Source organism: Strix aluco, chromosome 20 (genome assembly GCF_031877795.1).
Source record: "Strix aluco isolate bStrAlu1 chromosome 20, bStrAlu1.hap1, whole genome shotgun sequence".
In the NCBI taxonomy this organism is placed as follows: Eukaryota; Metazoa; Chordata; class Aves; order Strigiformes; family Strigidae; genus Strix; species Strix aluco.
Window position 1 is genome coordinate 4,217,201 of NC_133950.1, and position 26,045 is coordinate 4,243,245.

General features: G+C 47.1%; 1 protein-coding gene across 13 annotated transcripts in view; it reads right to left on the reverse strand.

Annotated features, from left to right (window-relative positions):
* The window catches only part of EXD3 (exonuclease 3'-5' domain containing 3), a 301,765-nt gene that overhangs the window by 98,456 nt on the left and 177,264 nt on the right, over nucleotides 1-26,045 (reverse strand). The window contains exon 21 of one of the 13 annotated variants that reach the window (XM_074846194.1): nucleotides 8,131-8,246. The exons of 10 other annotated variants lie outside the window; for them this stretch is intronic. In XM_074846194.1, the coding sequence (XP_074702295.1) occupies nucleotides 8,229-8,246 (18 nt within the window). In that variant the 3' untranslated portion in view covers nucleotides 8,131-8,228. Of the gene's footprint in view, nucleotides 1-8,130; nucleotides 8,247-12,929; nucleotides 13,003-22,926; nucleotides 25,664-26,045 lie in introns of those variants that run through there. 2 more of the 13 variants (XM_074846192.1, XM_074846191.1) reach the window with 2 other exon arrangements.

A 26,045-nucleotide genomic window follows, 5' to 3' on the forward strand; every position in this document is an offset into this window, starting at 1 on the left:
TTGTTAAAGCCTTTTGGGGAAATACACTGAGCTCATCATCATCAATAAACCAGGCAAATATTTTACACTTTTATGTGGGCTGAGCTATGTTGCTGGGGTGGGGTATCCTGCTGGGATGGCTACGAGCTGGAAGAGCTGTGCTTGGCCCTGGCTCGCAGCTCCACCAGGAACCATGGCTGGAACGGCCTCTGCAAGGTCAATATGGGCCCTTCATCTCGTTTGCTCTTGCACAATCCTGAAATATCTGTTGTGACTTTGGGAGCATAAACCAAAACAAAAATCTAAAGTGGCAGTTTAGACAAGGACAGTAAAGTGATAGATAATGGAAAAATTATGAAACTCTGGAGAGGTATAGATGTGGGAAACTGGATGTGCCACCTGTGAAACAAGGCTTGGACATTTATGGTGACCACTGAGCTATCAGCATGAAAGGACCATGACTGAACACCCTAACTATTCTGATTAACATCATTAATTTATAAGCTATCAAAAGCCCATCAGATTTTAAATGCTCTAAAAGTACTTTAAAGCTTTCTAAGATGGTGTAAACACTCCCCACAAAATACCCATCTGTGCCAACCTGCTCTCTCCTATCCCTGCAGCTGAGACCAGTACGCCCAATTTGCCTCTCCCATTGAGGAGATCACACTCAGAAACCCATTCTCAACAACTGAGTTGCAGACAAATGAATTTAAGGATTTACTGAGGCAGGTTTGTAAAAGCTTCCCTGCCCCTTTCTCCTGGGGTATACTGCAACACTGGTGAAACATCCAGCATTTGATAAACTTGCAATTAAAAAAAACAGCACTAAGAAAGTAAGAAAGCATCCCAATATATGTCATCAAGCAGTAATTGATTGTGCAGTCTATGGATGAACGATTTGGGTATCTGACAAACAAGGAAGAGAAAAGTTTGGATGTGAATAGTCCCACTGGCTGAGAACATTCTCACGCCTGAGCAGGGATGGGAACAAGACTCAGTATGGCTCATAACTGCAATCACTGCTTCTCTCGCTAAACCTCACTTCATTTTCTTTTATTTCGAAAAATAACTAAGAAATGATAGCAAGCAAACAAAGCAAACAAACAATGCTTGTCTTAGAAAAATCACAGTGGCATGATAAAGCGAGATAAGAAATGGTGGAAAGTTATTGTATTAACGTTGACGAGAGCCCAAACGCGTTACGCGGCAAGAAAAACAAATGACTCCCTCTCAGATGGAAGAAAATGTTTCTTCTCAGTTGGAGAAAGAAAAACACAAAGCGGCTCAACTGCATCCCTGAAATTGTGCAATTTACTTTGCATATTTGGCAGCAAAAGTAGAAGAAGCAGTTTATAATCCAGGGTTTTCACGCAAATGACAGGTTCTTGGTTCTCGAAGGAGTATTTAATTTTGGTATGCTTTTTTAATTAACATTCTAATAGTAAGTTAGAATTAAAGGAATACCATCAACTTAAAGCTCACATAGCTGATTGAGCACTTTTAATGACTGGTGTCACAGCAATCCCTCGACTGACTGTAATTGAAGCAGATCAGAAAACCAGCGCTTTCCTGGGTAGTTTGGGGTTTATATGTATAATTGGAGCATTTTCTGCACAGCCAATCTCTCTGCATACCTTCACCGGGCAGTTCCCCCCTTCAAGTAGCAACAGGGGACAAGACTTGAAGAGGACCAGGTAACAATCCATCCAAAAGCTGTGGATGGGCCAGGGCTGCATGCAATAGCTGGGGTTTGGTTTTCTTTAACCATTTTATTATAGAGATGAGAATAGCTGTACATGTCGTTGTTTTTAAAAGTTGATCTTAACTGCATTAAGGTGGAAATGATGTATAAAATAACCTGTAAAGCTCCTTTTTCTGCCCCAAGAGTTGGTTCTGTGTTTGAAGATACGGAACAGCTGGTGTGAAACAAATCTAGAGAGACTGAAAAGGGCACTACCTGCCTGCAAAACCACTTCAAAATTGGTGAGAATCTCCCAAAGAAAGTAATTTTTTCAGAAAGCAGGCGCACCTGGCAGTTCCCCAGGCAGCTATCGGGGCAGGAAAGGGAACCAACTTTGCTGCCTCTGGAAAGGAAGGAAAAAAAACCAACCACAAGGGAAGTGAAACTGTGACAATTTTTAAGTCCTAAAGACAGAGTCCTATGACTGGGCACAGTCCTGTGTCACATGAAAGGTGTGGGAAAATGCTGAAGCATTGGTTACACTCGCATTTCTAGCTTCAAAAATAGACTGGGAACCAAACCATTACTTCACAACTGTGGCAGCTCCCACGTGCAGCGCTGCCAGGAGGGTCTGCCCAAGCTCAGCCATCCTCCCGCACGCCTGCCCAGCGCACCACAACGTTCATTCTGCTCTTGTGCTGAACGGCCCTGATTACACACAGACTTAAAACCCAGGCCTAAGCGCTTGCCTGGAATTATAAGTGAATTTAGGCTTGGAGTTAAACCTTGAAGACATCCCAGTGAGTAAGGCATTTTCCGATTATGTCATCCAGCATATCCAATCGCTGCACTGCCTTTATAAACTAAACGAAACCGCACACAAATTACACTGACACTAAGAACAACATTTAACAGAGCTGCCCTTTCCAATGCTATCCAGGTTTATTCTGTTTACAACTCTGTTTACTGCCCTGATCTCCCCGAATTACCCAGTCTCTAACATGAGATGTAAACAGGCAGAAATTTTGCTACTGGTTCCGAGGACAAGATTATTTTTTTTATGAGTTCTTAAGGGGATAATAAGAACAAAACATTTATTTTTCAGAATTGGCTGGGCTGCTGGTGCTGCGTGCACCCCATCAGAGAACATCCAAAATGCCTCGAAAGGTCTTGCGCGGCTCAGTGTCACAGCTCAGCACACTGCGTCTGGCTGAGGCTCACAGCTTCCCTGCCTTGGGAAGACACAGGTTTCTAACTCATGTAAAGGTTCTTCCTCCACGGCTGAAGTTTGCTGATGTCCCACCTGAACGGAGCCTGCCAGAGCATCAAGCACAGCCTGGAGAGATGCAGGAGCCTGTGGTGTTGCTCCTTGCCGCTTCCTTGCACAGCTCTTGCTCCTGGTGGCACCCGGCTTCGTCTCCCCTCCCACGGAGCCGATGGCTCTGCGACAAGTGTGGGAGACACAACAGCTTGTACCAAAAAAGTGCTGCACCGGTGCCAGGCCAGGCACATGCTGCAGTGAGTGGTCAGTCATCTCCAAAGAAAAGATGGGAAACCTCCAGAAAATATAACAAACATCACAACTACCTGCACAAACTAGATGGGCTGCTCAGCCCCTGGGCTCACTGCCAAAACACCAAGGAGGCACAAGAAACCTTCTGAGAAATCCCAGCTTCGTGCTGTGGTGGAGTGGAAGGGGAGAGAATCCCGCTGGCTCATCAAGCAGCGACCGCCTGTTGCACTCTCGCTGTCCCACTCCCTGCAGGGCTGTCCCTTGCAGGTGGCCACATGTCTGGGCAACAGCAGCTCCTCTCGCCCGCCGTTCTGCTAGTGGTGGCTGGTCCTCAACACCGGTTTAATGCTATATAGGCTTGTCAGCCCTGCGGAGATTTTACCCTGCCCTGCAGTTACAGTAGCAAGAGCTGTACGGCACTTGAGGAGCAGAAGGAGAAAGACCATCCCCAAAACCTGACGTGCATACATCCCCGTTCCCATCTGCCCATGGGCCACCCTGGCCAGGGGTGCAGGAGAGATGCTCTCCACACACTCCACACCCCCATCAACGTAACACGCTGCGACTGGGTGTCACTGCAGCAAGTGGGGGGACTGCAACACTTACACCTTGTCACAGGGCCACAGTTTGCACTGACACCCGTGCTCGCAGTGGACTGAAAGTGGAGGGGGACTTAAAAGATAGCAAGACCATCCAAAAATGCATGCAAAAAATAATGAGAAAATATAAAACCAGATGCAGTCATCAGTTCCAGATACCTGCCACGCAGTTTAGTTACTCAGCATTACAGCAGGGTCATATCCAACGTCCCCAGGCTGCTTCTACATGAGCAAAGTGACAAGGAAAAAGGGAATAATGAAGAAACTATCATTGGCTCTGCCTCCAAGGGTACTCCTGAAGGCCCAGATCCATGTCAGTCCTTGTCCCTTTTTTTTTGTCAGCTCAGGGTGTTCTTCCACCCAGCCCAGCACACACTGCTCCCACTTTCTGCTGACACAGCTCTTTGTTGACTGATGCGGTAAAGCAATTCAGTGAACTTGTTTGTGTTGCATGTAACCCTGCAAAAAGACAAATTATTTGTGCTCCATGTCTTTTTTTAAAAATCTTTTATTTGCATGCTTTAAGCAGCTAAATGTAGTTTGCCTTTTTTCCATTGCCTCAGCTGCCTGGTGGCAGTGAGCACCTGCTCATTAAACACCATTTTCAAGCTAGGTTTTTAAAAGTGATTTTGAAAAATAAGATTCTTTAAAAGCTCCAAAAAAGGCAACAGCATTTCCTCTTCAGAAGAGCACAGTAATAACTGAAAAGGTGACTCCTACTAGAGGAGCACAGGCAACACTGACGCTAAATGCAACCACCTAGGAACTCAAACAACAGCTGAATGGGAAACACACAGCAAGGACCAGGCTCTCAATGGCCTCAGACTGTCCATCCTTGCGACTGCAGCCAGTGTGACTTCGCAGGTATTTTTAAACTGCATCTGAAAGCTGATGCTTCCTGTGACAGACGAGTTTGTAGCCAGACAGCTCAAGGCTGGCCACCAGCAAGCGCTCAGGTTCTGGTAGCCCACAGAGGTCAACGTCCTTTTGCTTCCCTCTGTCTATAAGGGAAGAGCATGAGGAAGGATGCACGTACTGATATCGTCTGAAACCCGACGACCCAAAAAGAGGTCAGAGCCCCATGGGGACTGAACAGATGGAGGCTGGTGAGCACAGACAGTATTAGACAGCTCTGCACTGTGCTTTCATCATTTCATCATTTTAGGCTTTATCCTGCTGCTGCTGCTGCTTACAGTGGCAAGGGTCTGGGTGATGTGAAGAGGAACAAGTGTCCTTCCCAGACCGACAACCTCCATCCCTTGAGGCTGCAGGCTCCCAGAGCTCAGGAGATGGATTCTGTATTTCTCCTGCCTCTTTGTGGTTCGCATGTAAGAGACGGATCCATAGGTTGTGAGTTACCTTATTCCATCATCTCCATCTCTGGATCTTGCCTTCCCTAGATATCCAAGCTCTGAGCCGAGCACTGCGTGATGTTTAACACATGGGTATTCAAAATAAGGAAGGATGATGAACAGTGGGTAAGTTTTTTTCCAGTGATCTCATCACTATGGTTAAAAAGGGGAACTCAGATAAGCTTTGTGGTCTAATACATAGAAATACCTATATTCCTTAGAAACAGAGTTTTGAAACTCATATGCAATGGCACACATAATTTACATGTAAAGATGCCATGACTTGTTGCTCAAATCAGGTCTCTGCATTCAGAAATTCTTTGCTAATCTGGATGTCTGCTCAAGCATGTATTCAAATTCCTAGTGCGTGTTTGCACTTGTTACGGTAACTACATGTAGGAATTGGGCACACCTTGTTTGTACATCTTTACCCAGACAGTTGCATATTTGGCATGACCGTGCAGTCCAGAGAGCATTCATGAATGAATTAAACCACTTGACAGAATCAAATGCTTGGGGAAACGACAAGCAAGAAGTAGCTTTGCTACAAATATCACTTAACATTAAAAATACAGAGGATTGACATCCTCCAGCCTTGCCTCAGCACGCGCTGTTTAGCCTCTTCCCCCCAAGGATACTAAACGGACTCCTGTCACTCCAGAGCTGGCAACACACAGAACCTGCAGCACAGGAGTTAACTGGGAAACTCTGCATGCATTGACCTAAACTGGCCTAATTTATTCTAGTATCATAACTCTAAAAGCTAACTATTGCCATAATTACTTCCATGTATCTATCTCATTCCAACAGGCTGCTCCTCCTCTCAGTCAGTAGTCCCCAGAGTCACTCATTGAAACTCCAGATCATTTAATTTCAAAACCAATTACAGGTAATTACAACCATCCCCTTTATTGGATGCACAGGAATGTTCTGTAATTCATGTCCACTGATGGCTTTGGACTTTCTAAGAGGAAAAAGTTCCATCAAGACAAATTTGCTTCTTTTTTTCCCCTCTTTTATCTAGGGAAAACACCTAACATGAACACAGCATCTTCAGTTCTGAGTGCAGGCAAATTCAGAGTTTATTTCCAGCTTCACATCAGATGAAAGGCTGGGGATGTTTCAGTCACTGATAGTGAAACTTTCTGTGGTGATGCAGCAAAGATGGTTTAAGAGCTGTCGGTGCAACAGACACAAACTGTGCCTCAACTGGCTCGACAGAGATCAGTAGATTTGTTCCTTACCTCACTGCAGCCAGCAGCAAGACTGATGTGACCTCAGGCAGAGCAGGATTTTTCACAAAATACTTCTATCTTAAGAAGTCAGACCCACGTAGCTCACTCTCCTAAGCACCACAGCTCACACCGAGCTCATCTGCATCCCCCAAACCTTGGTGGCTCTGGGCTTTCCCCACAGCCCTGGTTCAGAGACCTACTGGGATTCAAACCTGATGAATTCAGCCCAAACAGTTCAGATTTTCAAAAGCACCCAGGAAAGCCTTATGACCCAGTGAGAGCTGACTTACATCCACTGCCCTAAGGTTTGCTGCCTTGCAAAATCATGCCCTTGTTTCAGAAGGCAGCCTCCTTCCAAAAGAGAGGCTCGATCTGGGCCAGTGCCAGGGATGGAGATGGGACGTGCTGTTGCCATGATGGTGGTTACCAGCTTCTCACCTGCAGAAAGGTGAGGGAAAGGGAAAGAGAAGCATCGCTGGCAAGAGCGAGAGCAGGGCCTTAGGCAGCGGGTTTCTGGGCAGCTATTCCCGCCGCAGCATCAGCATACCCTACCTGTGAGACCTCTGGGTAATTGTATATTGGCCTAGCACGGGTACAGCAGCACTTTGAGCTTTCTCTGGGTGTGCAGGCACTTTTATTACTTGGGGGCAAATGTCTGTGGATTATTTAATTCAAATTATCAAATACACCTCGCACAGTATTTTACATCATTCCCCATGTGAAACCTCTTGCTCTGCAATTTGGCAATTACTGGCAGACAGCTTCTGGGAAACAGATTTTAAACTCAGGCTAAAAACCAAGGTAATCTGTATTAGTTCTGAAATTAAAGCTTTTCTATCCAGGAGGCCAGATTTTTTTTTCACCCTGGTTGTACACTAGCACAGCAGTGTAAATACAGTGTAAACCTGTGCTATGGAGCCCTCCGTACCTTCAGCTGGAAGAGCGTAAGTCCAGTGGTTGTATATACAGGCAATTTGATTTTTCTATGTAAAACAGAGTACTACTGTCACATGCCTTAGCTTTCATGCAGATTTTTTTCTGAATGTTTTGTAGTCCTCTTTCCTATTTTGATAAAAGAAAGTTACTTTCAAAAGTAAAGGCTTATAATTTCTGGTGATCTAAACAGATGTGACTTGACAAAGGGGTCCATTGTAGGGCCATGTTAGTGCTTTATTTTTTAACGATGAAGGCTTTGGTTGTTTGTTATGGTGAGAAATAGTTTCCCCTCCAGATAGCCCCTTGAGAAATTCATGAGAGAAAATCCAGACTGTGAAAAGCATGGCTTGTGAGGAATTTGAAACAACATGACAAGGGAAGCAAATCATCGTGAAAATCCTATTACAGAAAGCCTGGGCTCATGACCACCTCCAGTCCCAAGTTCATCCTCCCTGACCCCAGGTGAGCTGTGTTGCTGTCATCTGTGCGCTGACTGTCCCCAGGAACCAGAAACATCATTCAGCCTTTCTACCCTTCTGCTGTCTGGAGACCCGCAAGGCGAGGCTCCCGCTGCGTCTGCTGCTGAACCTACACAGCAGATGATGGTCCCAAGCCAAATACAAAACAACACTTGGATGAGTGAAACCATGGGTCAAGGTAAAGAGGGAAGAACTGGCAACACAACTGACTGCTGTTGCGCAACGCCAGCTAATCAGACACAGATACAGATGCAAGCCGCCCCTGAACACTTCAGAGAAGTTTACATTTCAGCTGGGTTTTGCAGCTGGACGGTGATGGCTTCGCATGCAAAGCTGATTTCTCCAGGGTACAGCTCCAGAGAGGGGTAACCAGTGCAGTGCCTCTGAAAAACTCCAGTTTCTGATCCATTTTCAGGTTTCCCTTCCTCCCAGGCTTCTCTCCATGCACATGTTAAAGTGCTCTGCTATACTGTAATTGAAATATAGTTCTATAAGTTTCAGTTCTCATTTAAGGCTTCATTTTTTAAGATAGCAGAATAGCTTGGGTTCATGTCAGAACAGTTTTAAGGCCTCCAGCATCAAAAATAATCTGTCATAAATCTAAAAATACCAGCTTTTCAGAGAGGAGATGTGAGATGCCAAGAGATTTCACACACACAAACAATTGAGAGACTGAGCTTCAAGTTCAATTTGCATTTTTTCCACGGTTACCTAACACTGGACCCAGCAATCTGATCCAAATCACCTTGAGATTTTTCCCTAATGCTCCCCCCAAAGTATGGTCTCAGCATCCCTCAGCAGAGCACACGTTTCCTTGCCTGCTGCAGGAGGTTATTACAACGGCAGGGTCTCCGCCACACCGCGCTCAACGCTCTGGCTTTTGCGCAGCACTTTGCCAGAGCTGACCTGCAGCTGGGTCTCGCTACCACTCTGCACCAGGAGAGATGTTCTCCACACACAGCACAATGAATCCACAAAACTGCCAGCGTGCAGGAAATTGGCCAATTATCCAGCACTGACTTTTAGCAGAAATCATACAAAGGGGTCTTTATGGATGAGAAGATTGCAGGAAAGGAAGGAGAGAGGCGAAGATCAGGGGAAACGAACGGCGTGGTGAACTACGATAAGTATTTATGACCATCCTCTGAAAGATTGTTCTCAGTCCATCTCACAACTAGTGACTGAATGTCAGGATTATTTAGGAGAACTTGTTAAACTAAGCAAAAAAATAGTTGGTGGATAAAACTGACAATGCCTCTAAATCACAGCAAGAAATACTGTCAGCAGCTTTGCTTAGTGTAAGGACTTGCATCCTTCCCAGCTGTGCTGCTCCTGCACACCATGGCAGCCACGGGAAGGGACGAGGGCAGAAGCTTGTCTTACTCACCAACGGTCCTGTAGGACCACTGGCAAACTCTTCATGGTCCGTCAAACCTCAGCACACAGATTAAAACTGGAGCAAGATGTGTCAAAATATTAAGAAAGGGATGGAGAAGGAGGTCGAGTCTCTGCAGCTAGCAAAGATACCCTGGCTCTAACGCAGACAGACCCTAATTACGCTGCTGCTTGGCTAAAATAATTATCAGAAAATATCCATTGAAAAATTCCTTTTTCTGTCCGATATTGTAAACACAAGTTCAGCACAGGAGACTCCACGGGATAAGATGGTTTTGATGACTTCCAGCCGTGTGTACACTCTGCAGACTTGCTTTCCAAACAGCCTATTATCACCACGCAGGCAGTTCATTTATTTGCTGAGAATTCTCATTTAAAAAAACTAATCACTCAAGATTTATTTTCCTCTGATAAGGCACAGGAGGGCACTGCTACGGTTCTGGCTTCTGCCAGTTGTCAAGCTTCTTGTCTAGCAGTCAATGTCAAGCTAACAACACGACAGGGCTCTAACACGCCACTTCTCCACCCGGTGTGTCCTGGAGGTCTGACCTCTGGAAAGCAGGGCTTTGCCACTGACGTTCCCACAGGCCTTGAGATGGATCATTTCACTGTTTTGGTTTCTCCAGGACTAAAGGTGGGGCCTTCCAGCCAAGTACTCAAAAGCACGCAAAGGTGGGTGTCAAGAATTGTCTGAGTCTTTAACCGCACACAGCATCACATCAGCCCAGAGCATCTGGATCTGCCACAGGAGACACAGGAGACAGCAGATTAGGGTTTGCACACCCAACCTAAAGCCTTTTTCTCCCTGTGCTGGCCCAGCTGACACTCTCATCTGGGGGAATGCAGTACCAGGACCCTGTCGTGGTGGCCCAGTTCATTCTTGGTTGGGAAGGAGTGGCAGCAAGAGGGGCAGAGCTCCCCCACACAGGGCCTGGGCTTCATGAAGAGCCGAGATCATCATTGGCAGATGGACCTTCCCAAGGGCTCTGAAATCTCTGTCAGCAAACAGAAAGCAACTGGAAGGAAAAAAAAGACTAAAAGAAAGCCTGTATTTGAAATATGCTTTGTTTTCTTTTAAAAAATCCAGGATCCCATCCAGTTTGAAAGAGGAGGCGAGCACTGAAACAAGCTCTTTGTTTTTTGCATTAGTTCAAGCAAAAACCACTTTTTTTTTATATATTCCTCCGAGGTTTAAATACTGCCTCTAGCCCCCACTTTTGGCGCAGGGAGCAGGTCACAGGTACTGCTCTCCGAGCTGAAGCAATCCGGCAAAATAACTCCTGGCCCTGCAACCCCTCTTGTTAACCCTTCCCAGCCTGCACAGGGGGGGTTCCCCCGCCCCACCACCTCCTGCTGTGCCCCTGTGCCCCGTTGGGCATTCCGGCCCTGGTGTGGTGGCCGAAGGACCTGTCACCCTCACCTGGGTGGCACCTCCCTGGGCCTGATGCAGGGCCAGAAGCCCTTTTACCCCCCGAGGGGGTTGTGGCCCCTTTGAGCTCTGTGGGGAAACACGCAGAAATAACGGTCTCAAAGGGAGTCAGGGCAAACTGGGGCTTTTGTGGGAAATTATACCACGTTACCACCACCACCACCAGCACGGGCTTGTGAATGGAGTCCTGCAGCGGCTTTGAGCCTGTGGTGCTTTGTGGCATGGGGACAGGGTCCTGGTCTGCCTGTACCCCTCAGCACACAGCGATGGCTCGGTGGGACAATGGTTCACATCTTCATCTCCTTCCACAGCCACCACCAAGACAGACTCAGCCACCACCCAGTCCGTGCTGGGGGGCCATCTCCAGGGCAGAGCTCGGGAGGTTCCATGAACGGCAACGGCTCTATCAGCACCCCCACTGCCCCTGGCAGCTCTTCCCTCATATCCGCAGTTTTCTGAAAACAGGCGGGAGCCCCCCAAAACTCAGAGAGACACCAAAGAGCAGCTGAGAGCTTTGCTCAGCCCTGATGGGGTCTGAAGCCCCTCAAGCAAAGCGCTGCCCATCACCAGCCTTGGCCTCCAGTGCTCCCCAAAAATGCCCGACGGGTTAATTCCCCTCTGCAGATCACCTGGGGCTGGGTGCCCTCTGCCCAGAGTAAAAAGATGCTGTTTTATAATGGTCTGCTCTCTGAATCTGCCATCACGCAAACAGCGCGGCAGGCTGCATCTGGCACTGGTGGAGGGCTAATTACTGTAGTTGCTGAAGGGATAAACTTGTTCCCCATCTTCTCTTGGCTGCACTGACCATGCAGGTTGAAGCGTGGAAGGGTGAGTGCCAAGTGTTATGGTGTGAAGCCATTTTCCATTTAGAGCTCTTGTTTTTCATGGCTTATAAGTTACCACTCCCCGCCTCCATTCCTTTAGGTTGAGATTTGTCATGCTTGTTCTTAACCCAGTGGAGAATTTCTTTAGGAAAGTTCAATAGTATAAGTAGCAGCAATTATTCATCTGGCTTTCGTCATGGAAGATAACAGATATTCACAGAAAGTTGCCATCTCTGCGAGGGAGGGGGCAGAAGAGAGGACTTCTGCCCCACAGCTCAGCAGAAGTACAATCCAGCATGCCCCAAAGTTTCCAGGAGTAAATTCAGCAGCAATTCCTGTACCCAGACACCGACAAACACCCACCCAAACCCAAACATTTCATGCAGTCCCATGGGGCTGGTTTTCAGATAGCTGATGGTCATCAGCTAATCAAGACGTTTTTCAAATGCAGACTGGGTGCAAGTGTAACTTCTAAACCTGTTTATAAAACCAACACAACCCAAACCTTTGGACTTGGTGTGGGGAGTCCTGAGCAAGACACTGATCCCCGTAGCTGCACAAGGAAATGCTGTTTAGAAATGGTGACAGCCCTGCTCGCCTTGTCGAGAACCGACTTCCCTGTGCTCACCCAGCCTGCACGCAAGCTCTGATTCAGTGGAAGAGAAAGAAAAGAACTGTTTTTTTAATTTAAAAAAAAAATAAATGCAAGAAACTTAGACACAAGCAACTGAGTTAGTGAGACATTACCATTGAAATTGCAAATGAGCAAATGCCAAATGTGCCAAGAGTCCCACCCTGTCCCGTCCGCATCCCACGTGCGCAGCGTGCCCCGTGTCCCGCTTCACAGACTGCCATAAGGTGAGACAGAAAGGGGCTCCATTAGCTTCTGTGGAAAACACAGCTTTGAACATCCTAATTTTGTTTAGCTTAAATCTTAACCATAATATTTATATTAATGCTATTTATTATAATTTATATTTATTTAAACGCATACACAGAAGTAAAATAAAATAAAGTTGTGTTAGGCTGTTTTAAAAACAAAAACCACAGACCAGATAAGAAAGATAGAAGACATCTTTCATGTGGAGAAATGGCTGTGGGTCACTAGACACTAACACAAGAAACAATGTGCTCCTACCCCAAGGAACAATAAAAAGGTGTTTAAACACTTAGACAAGGAGTTACGAAGGCAGAGCAGGATTAATTCCATGGGAAGGAATGATTCCTCACTCTTCCACTTGAGCACAAAAAAGAAACATAAAAAGCCACAACCCTGTCTCGTTTCTGTAGGAAAGAGCAGTCTTCTTCGTGCTTTGAAACAGGATGTGGCTCTTTCACATCCATTAATTTATTTACCAAACACTGAACCTCCCCATAGATTTTAAGGTTAACAACATAATTTTGCTTGGATAAGTTCTCATTCTGCTATCACACACTGAATGACATTAAATCCTGGGCTAACAACCTCAAGGGTTGGAGGATGCACCATACTGGTACCCGAGTTGTTCCAGTGATTAATGACATTATTTCTCAATGTGTCATTCCCCAGCAGCTGGCCAGTCCCAAACTCTTCCCACCTGGAGATAAAATCATCATATCATATCATATCATATCATATCATATCATATCATATCATATCACATCACATCACACCACATCACATCACACCACATCACATATCATCACAGAATGGTTTGTGTTGGAAGGGACCTTAAAGATCATCCAGCCCCAACCCCCCTGCCCCAGGCAGGGCCACCTTCCACTAGCCCAGGTTGCCCAAAGCCCCGTCCAACCTGGCCTTGAACCCTTCCAGGGAGGGGACAGCCACAGCTTCTCTGGGCGACCTGTGCCAGTGTCTCACCACCCTCACAGGGAAGAATTTCTTCCTTACATCTAATCTAAATCTGCCCTCTGTCAGTTTAAAACCGTTATCCCTTGTCCTACGGCTCTTCTCACATGAAGCAGAAAAAAAGAAAAGCCAATAGCTGCTAATAGCAATAGCTTCAACCTTTCAAGGACTCTGCCATCTCCACTGGTGACTCAGAAGAGGAAACACAACCAGGGTTTCCAGCAGCAGGAGAACCACGGCACTGTAAGGTCAGGTAAAGCAAAGAATGGGAAATGGGTCAATCTGGCGTAAAATGATCCTTTTTTTTAAGAAAATATAAACTCACTGTAAAAAGGCAAGTTCTACTTTGTGTCCTCTTATGCAAACCTCCTCCTGCCTTGATGCTTCCAACGACAGCCAGCACCCGAGCATGGACACACCACGGGCCATACCGCGGCCTGAACCGCGTTTCACAGAATCACAGAATCATCTCGGTTGGAAAGGACCTTGAAGATCATCCAGTCCAACCGTTAACCCAGCACTGACAGATCCCAACTACACCATATCTCTCAGCGCTATGTCGACCCTACTCTTAAACACCTCCAGGGATGGGGACTCCACCACCTCCCTGGGCAGCCCATTCCACTGCCTAATAACCCATTCTGTAAAGAAATACTTCCTGACATCTAGTCTAAACCTTCCCTGGCGCAACTTGAGGCCATTCCCTCTTGTCCTATCACTTGTTACTTGGTTAAAGAGACTCATCCCCAGCTCTCTGCAACCTCCTTGCAAGTAGTTGTAGAGGGCGATGAGGTCTCCCCTCAGCCTCTTCTCCAGGCTAAACAACCCCAGTTCCCTCAGCCGCTCCTCATACGTTTGTTGAACAGTATCAGAACTGAAGCAGTGGGTGAAGCAAAGTGTGGCTGGGACACAGCGGGCTGGCCCGAGGCCACTGAGCGTGCACAGGGAGTGACACCCAGGGTTAGTGGGGAGCACGGCTCAGCGCACACCCTCACGCTCAGGGAGAGGCAGAGCAACGCTCATCCTCAGCTGCCAGGGCTGAGCGAGAAGACAAACCTGGGGGAAGTTTCTGTTCTGGAAGAAGTCTCCAAAATATCAACATTAACTGACAAATGCTTCTAAAATGTTGTTATACTCCTACAATGACTATGGCACGCAAATGGAAACAACCTTCCTCCTGAGGATGAGGAATGACTCTGGCAGTGGACACAAGCTCTCTCCTCTGAGCCGCTGGCGAGCTGCAGTCCCTGCAGACAGCAGCCTGGCGTGTGTCGTGGCTGGATCACCACAAGCTGATGCTAGAAACAAGCTTCAGTCTCTTGGACCTGCATGTTTCACAGCAACATCCTGAGAAAAGAAAAACTGAAGAATAAATGGAATTCAAAAATTGTGTTGGTAAATAAAAATGTAATTCTTAAACAACTAAAAACGCATGTCCACATGCTGCAAAGACAAAGGAGACGCTCAGCCCCGTGGTCACCAACACAGGAACACAGTCATCTATCTTCAGCTGCTCGGCTGATGGTGAGCACCCCGCTCGCTCCACATGGTCCCTCAGACCCAGATGCTGCCTAAGAAAGGGCTCCTGTGGTTTGGACCACATTTCTACATGCCAGCTCCCACCTGATGCTCTCAGACGGCACCGCTGCTTCAACCAGAAGGATATCTGAAATAACAACACAGAATAACACTCTGCAAAGCACGTGTTTGCCTCCTGAGGTGCTCAGAAACACTGAGAGGGCCTGTAGCTCCAGGTGAGGAGAGGATGTGTTTCAGGCCATGTCACAGACAGCCACGGGCGAGGGTGGAGCTTCATCATCTACCCCTGAAACAGGTCACCATGAGAGGCTGCAGGAGATCAGAACAAGCTCAGGGAGCTGCCCCCATTTCCACCTGTCTGCTTTTTAGCCTCACATCCCTGTCTCTCCCCCATCCCACCTGTACCAGTCAGTGGCGATGCCATGGCACACCTTTCCACTCCCCAGCCCCAAATCTCCCAATCTCCTTCCCACAGATGCCTTCTCCCCCTCAGGAGCAGGAGCCACTCCACGCACACGCCAGCACATTGCGGAGGCTGATGAACAGCACTCCTGAGTGGGCTGCAAGGACATGGCTCTGGCTGCCATGACACTGCTAGTGAACTCCGCCCCTGGTCCCAAGGGCAGGGGGGACCTGTGGCTCGGAACAGGGACAGGATAAAATCATTACTCAACCTTGACTGAGCTACAGCTGTTACTCACATTACCACTGGGTAGCACCACGCATGGGAAAATGTTCTCTGCAGTGCTGGTGCAGTCCCAGGTTAGCTGACAGTCCGCCCACGGGGTGCCCCAGCTCCTTCAGCAGCTGGGGGGTCTCTGCAGTAGGTCACTCTACGACTACACTAACCCCTTCCCAAACCCCCACCAAAATTTCCATTTTCCAGACCACAGCAAGCTGATTATCCGTTGGCTGTGGGTTTTTTGCCATGAGCTGCCCCTGCCCGTGGCACTTTGACCAGGAGGTCCTGCAAGGCTTTCACCATCTCCTCACAACCCCTGCGGCACCTTCTCCTCCAGTTTTGGCAAATGCTATTTTGTCCCACTCACACTCACTGGAGCATTACTGCAACGACCATTCTCCACCTGTGCCACAGCCCCTCGACCCTCTGTGCCCTGTCCCTGCCTTTCCTCTCACTCTCAGACCCAACATCAGCAGGTTCTCTGGCCTCTCCCACTCACACCCATCACTTCTCATTCAGTGTTGAGGGGCCAGTTTCACTTCTGATCTGTTCATATCTTATTGTGACATTCAACTGCCTCTTCCTGTCAGAGAAGTACTTCTATGTTCCCACCATCTCAGGAGGGTCAGGACCTCTGCATCTTGCTGAGCAGACCTGTCCCCTCTCGCTCTCCCTTCTGTCTCCATCTTTATACTTACAGAATAAATTCTGTGGGATAGGCATCTGCCTTTTGTCCTATGCTTGTACTGCACTCACCATGTTACTATTACAGTGCCACTACCAGCGTTTCTCAAGAACACATTATCAACCCCATTACGTTTCACACCCAGAAGACATTGCAGGTGTAAGTCGCTGGTTTGCTGGCTGCTCACTGGCTTCCTAAGAACAATGTGAGAAGGAAGCAAAAGCAACTCAAAGGTACACCCAACTAGCATCATCCAGATAGACAGAGTCTATCCAGTTAGTCTCCAGCATAGACTGGAGTCTAATGCTGAAAGAAGATCAGCAACAGTGACGGCCACATTGCTGGGCCAAATCTTCCAATATTAAAACAATTTCAGTCAGAGGTCATAGACAATACATCCACTCACACTCCTGCTTCAGACATACTGCTCACACAGTCTGAAGCTGCTCTTCACTGAAGAACTTCTCCTGTGACCTTCATCCTACATGCCAAGGAGAGGTAAGGCAAGAGGGAGAGAAGAGCAGGAATAGCCCAGCAGATACAGGGCAGTTACCAGTATTTGGAGAGTTGGAGCTCCACTTCCAGTTTCGACTGCAGTGACGCAGTGACAGTTTGAGCTTTCATTGGAAAAGGAAACATTTCTGACTTTCCTGGTTGCAGACAAAGGAAAGATTCTTTAGTACTTAAAGAAAAAGCCAAAGTTGCTTGCCTGCCTCAAATTATTTTTTTTTAAATTCACATAATTTTTTACTTTACCTCACTACTTTTCACTGTTTAGTGTTAACCACACTAAACCTTTCAGACAGCCTTTCAGACATAATTCTCGTGACCAGAGCAGACTAAGTGCACTGTGTGTTAGAGGAAACAAAAGGACCGGTTAAAGATTTGCAGCCACTCTAGATAAAAGAAGAGAGATATTTTAATTAGAGTCCAAACCACATCAAATACATACAAATACTGACTGCAGGAAATTAAAGTTGGGGACTTGAAAATACGAATAAATCAAGGATTTCTCACGCTTAACTTTGTCCTCTGACCCCCAAGGTCTCCTTTCCTGATCCACTTTCCTAACACGAACAGAGTTACTCGATCTGCCAAAAACAGGCCATGTTCTCACCTCCATATGCCCACACAACCCAAAAGCAACCAGTTCTCTCTCCACACCACTGCCCATTTGGATGTGCATTACTGTAACTCTCCAGTCACAATGGGCCAAATCACTGCTACTCAAAAGGCCTCGGCTCGCCTCCTCTTGCTGGGGGTTTGGGTGAATGATGCCTCTCCCATCCCCGTGGGACATCCTAGGCTTCTCACAGCTCTCTGTGACACAGCGGCAGGGCACTGGCCTTGGCATCCCACTGGAAGATGCTCTACTGAGCCACACGGGAATAAGAGCAGTGCTTCCTCCTTGGGGAATCTGTGCAAAATATCCAGAGATAAAAATCAGTGCAGAATCAGGAGACCTCAGTAAACGAGAACAAACTAAATAATTCTGGATTGTGTAAATCATTCATCTAATGCCGTTCATATTAGAAAAGCAGCACTTCAGTTGTACTGCAATAACCAAATGAGGGATATGGCATTTCCATATTGAAGAGGCAGAGGGTAAAGATGGGGAGGATGTCAAGTGAAAGTACTGCAGAATCAAGCGGCTTGGAGTAATAACTGCGTGTTTCATAAGCTAGATATCAACACCCACCCTTCTTATCTTTGCTGCGCACAAGAAAGAGGTGCTAGCTTAGCTGATGATCATAGACTGGCTTCGACACAATAGAGCAGGCAACTGCTTGCTCTTCCAAGGGTGAGATAAACTGTCAAGTGAATTGGAGATTAACTATCCAGATGTAAATGAATTCATTGCTATGCAACTGATAGGGCTCAGGCCTGGTTTAGTGCAGGATGGAGTCAGGTTTGGAGAGCTCTCTCAATGGCCAAAGAATTTATAACCTGTATTCATGGCACTCTCTGTAAAGGGCCGCCTAACAATGCAGGAGCTTGCAAGCATTGTTCCTTTTGAAGGGCTTCACCACTCCGCCCCCACTCCTCTGCCCCCAATTTACTCCCCTCCTCCCTGGATCCCCCAACAGACCCGCTCCGCACCCTTCCCTCCTCCTGATCACACAGGAAGAAAGCTGGGGGGAGGTGACCTCCGCAGCAGAATTTGCTATTCATGTTCCGTTCCCCCTCACAAATCCTTAACTTCTTGTCTCTTTTTAATCTTTTTTCTCTTGAGAAAGAAAAGATCAAAGGGCTTGGGGCTGATGCTTTCTGAACTAGGCACTTCTTGCCATGGGAAAACAGCAACGGGGAAGGGCTACACAAAGATGCTTGTGACTGGGGGTGGGGGAGAGATGATGAGACAGGACTTTCTTCCATGGAAATGCTTTTTGAAACCTTTTATCAAGCAGCTCTGCAAGTAAGATGCAGCTATCCAGCATCCATCCCAGCCCTCCAGGCCCGGCTGGGATACCACAGTGGCAGCGACGACAGCACGTTTGGTTTTGGGGTCACACATGAACGGTGTTAATGTCTTCCAACACCGAGGAGGGAAACCCAGAGTCCAGGTGTGCACTGGACTGCATGGCCCACAGCCACCAGCAGCAGGTCCCTCCTGTGGCATCTGGAGCATGGGAGCAGTGCAGACCGTGTCTGTAGGCCACTTGTTTCTCCTGGGTGCCTTAGGAATGCATTTTCAAGAGAAGAAGAAACAGATGCACTCACATGACTGCTCCAAGCACAGAGAGAAAAAACCCCAAAGCGAGTGCATGCAGAGCTGTCTTGCATGCCTTGGCCTCACCACATGCACACAGCAGAGCTTCACCTCCACATCTGCATCTGCACCCTCACCGCAAGCTGCCAAGCCTGTGCGGGGCTAAACGCAAAGGCTGCCTGTCAAAGTTTTCTCTAAAACATCCCCAAGTTCCAAAAAGACAAAGGATTACGCTCTGTATTTCCAAGTGATCCATTACTGGTGAGGAGGAGAGTTAAAAGTCTCTGTATTCACAGAGAAGAAAGAGGAGTGATACAAAATACTTCCATATCCCAAACTGGCTGTGATGAGAGCTTATCTCAAGGCAGGATTTTGAGGTCCCCAGGTATCTTTCCAGGGCAATGTGGGTTCTTCCCTCATTTAGTAATCCCAGTTTGTCACTGGCTGTCTGTCTTCTGCCAAGGTAGATGAGTCACAAAGCAGAAGCTGCACACAAATTAAGAGATTTGTACCAAAGCACAGATATCAAATATTTCAGGGAAAAAAGTGCTCTTGGCCCAAAGATTTGTGTGAGTTTCCAGCTGGAGATGGAACTTCAAAGCAGAGACTCAGATCTCTAACGAGGGAACAAGCCTGCTGAGAAACCTTTAATCATTGTCACTTGGACAAGCAATACACAAATAATCTCCCTTTCAGAGGTCTCCTGCTCCTGGGAAATAGCTGTTTTGCACTTTTATGTTTTGGAAAAATGTTACCTAGGCTTGAAGAACTGATCTGAATTAATTTTTTTACTTTAAACCTGAAATCAAGGCTTGCTGGCACAGAAGGGGGGAATCTGCAAAGACTATTCAATTGTCCAGGTTCAGTCCCACCACCTCCTTTTCTAATAGAAATCCCTCATTTCTCTTCCTGTTCACCTACTCTGAGGGCCATGACCCTTCCAGGACTCTTCAGAGGGAGGCTGGGTCACCAGTGCCTAGTTCTTCTCGGATACATCTGCTGTGGTCCCTGCTTTGCATTTTGCTTGTGCAAGAGCTCTCACGAACTTTACAGTCTCTCTCATGTACCAGTGTCCTCTTCCAGAAGGTCTTGGCACCTTCGTGTTCTACAACAAATAAAACATCCTTCTGATCTCACTGGTAAATGAACTCTCCAGAGCCTTCAAGCTCACCAGCAGCGAGCAGCTCAGGCACAATTATCTCACTGTTCTTCCAACTCTGGGACGCACAGGACAGGGCAGGATCTGAGGCTTGCTTCATGCATTTAACGTTCAATTATTTTAGGAACAGCCTTACTTGTATTGCATTGGCAAAAGCTTGTTTCTTGGCCAGTTTACACTCAAACCCATGGGCCTGACCTCACGTCAGGAGTACATCTTTACACGCTAATGACCACATGTCCCAACCCTACCTTCTCATACAATAACTTCTGATTCAACTCAGTAACATTAGATTAAAATCTGCTAAATGTGTTGCAGTGTAAATCCCATGAGGGCCTCACTAACAAACACCACAAACGAGCTGCAGCACCCACAGTGCTGTAACAAATTATAGGTCTTACAGGAACACTGAAAATTCACACGACTTTTCTGCCTTCGAAGCTGGTTTCCTGACACAGACTTTAAGAATGTGTTTCCTCTGTAGGCTCAACAAATGCCTGAAACACGCTGGTGAGCCAAGGAGAACAGCTGCCTCTCTTCAGATTTGAACTACTTTCACCACCACCCTCAAAACCAAGCACAGGAGCGTTCTCATTATTAGAGAGGATAAGTGTTTGTGCTGAAAGAAAAATGTAAATTGCTCTGCGAGAGATGCCAAATTAGCACAAGTGACCCACGACCAGAAACGCAAAAATTCTCTAGTGGAGATTTAAAGGCAGTTGAATGTCTCAGCAAATTAGCTCCAAGGCTGCCATGATGACAAGCCTACTCTTGCACTCATGCTACGATCACTATAAAACAGTTGTCACTCCAAAGCGTTTCTGATTAATTTTTCTTTACTGCTGGGGAAAAAAATTGCAAACTGCCGGATGTGTGTGTTTGCTTAAATCATACAAGACCCTACAAGACAAATGTCTCCCTTGACCTCCTGGCTTTGTCAGTGCAAAGCCCTGCAAACCAGGTCCTTGGTACTTCTGTCGAGTCCTGAGTTTCTTTTGAGCCAGACTAACAATCCTGCTACACTCAGATGAGGTTGTGTAAAATGGATTATTACCAAGAGAGGTAAGCAAGAGACACAGGCTGCAGTGTGACAATACAGCAAATCCAGCAGCAAAGCTTCTGCTCTGGGATCAAAGGCCGTGCAGGCACATGACATGAAGCACTAACACAACACAAAATTAGGGAGACAGTTCGTATTCCATATAAAAAAAAAATAATTAAAAATTCAAACTGACTTGTCCTGGTTGCCTTTTGGCTGGAAGGGTACTGCCCGCCGGTGCTTCCTGACACATCAGTCACCCTCTGACCCCTTCCAGCTGGCACTGGGGTAAATGATCCTCCCTTGACGCCAGCGGACACCCAGCCCCGAGCCAGCCCAACTGCACAGCCCGCTGGCCCGCAGTAGGAGTGGTGGTAACTAATTGCTCCTCTTCAGCAGCCACCTGAAGAGCTGCACTCAGGCTTTCTAGGAAGAAAATGTCATTTTTACACAGGTCTGTATGTCATCATAAGGATCTATACAAGTGCCAAGCCTTCCTGTTTTTCCTTTCCCTGGTCAGTAAGGACTTACTATTTTTTCTCAGTATGTCCATGCAGGAGCAGAAAGAAACCCAGAGGCCCAAAAGTGCTTTTGATAGAATGCTATAGACCTAAAGTATTTGATTAGCAACTTGTCATGAGATAAGTACGAAAAGCACACCATAAGCACATTAAGAAGCACCACGTCTACAAGATACAGAAGGGCTATAGTAACATGCACAGCATAGAAACACAGGATGCACAGAGAGAGAAAACCCTTTGGTGGCATTGACTAAGGCTTTTTGGGAACACTGTTGTATGTCTCCATGAGCTGAAAAACTACAGCGTTACCATTATTAAAATACTCCCTATAAGGAGAAAAGCAGGACCAATGCTCCAAGGAGACATGCATGCAGTCTTATTCCCTTTCTAAAAATGAATCCTGATGAACATGTGACCTTTTTATGACTCCTTCCCTACTAACAAACTGGCTTTGCAGAAAGAATGTGAATATACATTTGAAGCATATACTAGCAGAAACTGAAATGTGAAGATGTAAACTTCAGAATCTGCGCCAGAAATCTCCATTTATCAGTTGTTTCCACTCAGACAGGGGACAGAAATAAATTGACTGATGAATTCAACCTTTCAAACTCCCAAGGTCTCCAATGAGCACCTTGAGTGAACTCTAATGAAGACGTAGATAAAGATTTGTTGACTGAGGCTGAATTCTTCTCAGCAGCCCAGAGGAGAGGGATACACGAATGGCCCTAAACTTGGTGGGAGTTGGGTTCCTCATGTCCACAATCAACAATAAAACATCCACATCTGGAGTTCCTCAGCAAGCAGTCTTAAACCCAACACAATGAACAAGCATAACAAAGCTGCAAGCTGTCTTCAGATGATTTCTACGCAGAAAAAAAAAAATTGTATTAGTAAGAGGTTTGTACATTCCTCATTCTCAGGGGAAAGCCCTAAAGGACATGCAGCAGGTCCACGCAATGCCTGGGTGACCCTGCACAGTGTGGGACATGCTCTCTCCTCAAACAGCAACTCCCCACTTGGGACCAGTCCGCTCGTGCTGAGAGCCCGGAGGTGGCACTGCCAATGTGTCACCCGTCACAACACCACCTGAAACGCACGTCTGAAACGTGGTGCCTCAGCAGGACTTGCCCAACCGTACTCCATCGGGATTTCAAGTGCAGGCAGGGGGATTCCTCGTACTGCACCTCTCTGCGGGAGCTGAGAGCACCAGCAACGGAGACTGGGCAAGACATGGAGCTGCTGCCCGGCACACAGCAGGCCCAGCTCCCAGTGGGCACCTCCGGGCCAGCAAAGCCGATCCCGCCCAGCCCACCGCAGCCCGCGCGTGCTTCCGTCAGGCCCACGGGCAGGACGTCACGGCACCAAGAGGAAAGTCCTGTTTGGTTTCTCCGGTGCCCTGAGCTGCAGCACACTGTCAAGTGTGATGAACACCTTTTCCTCTGGCTTTTCCTCCTCACTCCTGTCTCATCTTTACTTTCTCACTACCTGTTGGCTGATGCTTTTATAGTAGCATCTATCACCACATCATCCGACTGCACCACAGGAAGACAGAAACTCCCCAAAGGCCTAATTTTCTTCCCAACTTTGTCATTTTGCTTTTGCATTTCAATTATTTTCCTAACAACAGGCTGTGAAGCCATGAAGATCATTGTAGCAGGCAGCAAAGCAAGGAAGAGAGTTGTTGTTAGAAGCATAAGCTTTTCTCTAATGGCAGCTTGGAAAAGTACTGAATCACATTTCTTGTCTAAATGTGCTCTGATTTGCAGTCTTCCATTAAGTGGTGAGTAAATAGTTTCCCATAAAAGCCCAACGGCCTGTGAAAGAGCCCGAGAGAATCTTATTTCCTCTTTAACTTCCAAAAACCATTAACTACTCCCTCTTTATAACTGCCCCAACTGGTAGGGACTTTTGGAAACAAACCTCTTCAGCAGAGGAGCAGGAGCTGGAGGCTGGAGGCAGCCGGGGCTGCAGCGGGGCAGGCACCCAGCAGCATCCCCCGTGCCCTGCCGCTGGCTCTGCGGCGTGGGGACCCGTGCCACAGCGGGGCCACTGCCCGAGCCCGTGGGCAGGTAACCACGGCCAAAAAGTGGCGGCTTTCTGCAGCTCCGGGGAGTTTCCTGGAAGAGCGGCGTGGCAAGCCCAGTCCTGGATGGCGCCTCGCTGCAGGACTCCCTCTCCTTGGCTGTAATTCCTCCATCTCAACAGCAAGTTCAGAAAATAACGTAATGAAAACAGTCTTTTTTTTTTTTTCCCTTTTTTTTTTTTTTCTTCTTTTTTTTTTCCATTGCTCATTTTATTTTACTGAGCTACTGCATACGGAGCCGAATCTTTATTTTGGCTCATGTCCTCTTGCAATATCATTACCCGCGCGCAGAGGAAAAGCCCTCTGGAGATTTCCAATCCAAACAGGCCCTTGTTTTATCTACAACTATTTGAGTACATGACCTCAGATAACCCCGTGGCCAACTGTGTGCCAAATTCAAACTGCAGCCATGGGAACTTTAAATACAGAGAAGATTTTCCAGCTTCCCTCCAAAGAGGAAGACGTCGAGTTTCTTGCTCTCTTTGGGTCCAACGGAGCCGGGAGGTGCCTGCAGGAGCATGTCCCTGGAGCTGTGGTGGCACCACCGTGCCACCGAGTTCACCTCCGCCGCAGGAAGCTGTTCGGTGTAGGCAGCAGCACAACTGACCTCTGCTACGTACAAACAGTCACTGTCCCCTTTGCTTCTCAGGGTACTGCACCGGCTTCAGATTACTGAAAGACAAACAGCCGCACTTGGGCCAACAGACTCATATGTAAGACTGTGTTTGGATTACTCTGGACAGGGGAGGTTTTTCATCTTCATTAGCCTGCTGTTCACAGCCATATCCGCAGTTTCTCACTGGGTCAGAGCCTCCTGCTCTCTACTGCTGTTTATGAATCTAAATAAATCAATTAATCTGGTATTTTGAATGAAACTCGGGAGACTTTGGCAGCTGGTGTTTCACAGACATTCAGGGTACGGTGGGTACCTAACCCTGCAAGTCCTTGGAAAACACCAGCCCAGAGAATTCAGGCACCAGAAACGGCGATAAGTACTTTTCACAGCAGGGACCACTTGCTTCCCAGATCCATACTTCTTCATGTTACTACAAATACATTAATACAAAAGAGGAAAGTGAATTCTAGAGCCAAACACAAGCACAGAGGAAAAAGTCTCAAGCTCTAGGAACAGCACAGGAATTCGGTCTTGACAGTCTCCGTATCAGTTTCCGACACTGTCACACTGAACACATGCCCACATTATTTCACGTTGGGAATCAACCTCGGCGAGAAGGACACAGCCCGGTGACCCCTCGAGAGCTGCTCTGTTTCTCCTCACTGGGATTTCCGTGTCTGTGCAATGGGGCACTCGCCCCTGTGGAGCCGGGCTGAGGACACGAGCTCGTTTCGCAAGCGGCTCTCCCAGCCACACGCCGTTCACATCCCAGGGCACAGCAGCTTCCCCGGCTCAGTGCAAACACAGGGTTTAAAATAAGCATTTAAGTGGAGGCAGCAGGGATGGAAAGCAGGACTTAAGACGCCAGGAATTGCTTCTGCACCTTGAGCAGCCCCGTTGCCTTGGTCGGGGCCCCTGGGCAAGATTTGACTCTGTCGGCAGCTGCTGGCCAGGCTGGTCACACAAACCCGGGGCAGTTTTCGGCTGTATGCAACCATACATTCATATGCATTATCTAGAGGTCTTTGCATTTCAAGGCTGTTGTTATTTTGATCTTTACAACTACTGGAAAAAATGAGTTCAATTAAGTCTCATCATTAGGAATTTACATAAGGTCACTTCAAGGCTTCGTGCATTTCCTCTGGTTCAGATCTCAGTGCTCTTGGTGTTTCCCCTCTTCATTTATAACCTTGTTGCTGTAGGGCATTCCAAGTAAATCATCCACCACCAGTTTCCTCTCTTCAGCAACACCCATCAAGGTTTTCATTCAGGCTAAATGAAGCTTCAACTACTCTGTACAACAGTAGTCCAGTTAAAGGCACAGCATTGCTTTGAGAGATGGCAGTTTTCCCCTCAACAAAAAAAAAGAAATTATTTTAATACAGAACAGAATGCATTAATTTTGATTCCTTTAGCAGGAGGAAAGATTTAGTTGCATCTGGTGGCACAGGCAAGAGCAATGAACCAATTCTTACATATTCGCTGGGAAATTCATTTGCTAATCACTGAGAAGAACCCTTTTCACTATGAATAAATTGAGAAATGCACTCCGCTCCGAAGCTGGGAACTGTATTCAGCCACAATGCAAAACTGTGGCGAGGTGCACATCAGCTACAAGCTGATCAAAATGGTACGGTTTCTATTTACAGGGGAATAAGCACCCCCCTGACCGCGCACTTCATGTATAAAGCTGAAGATCAAATTTGAACCAAAACAGATTTTGAACTGCCAGAA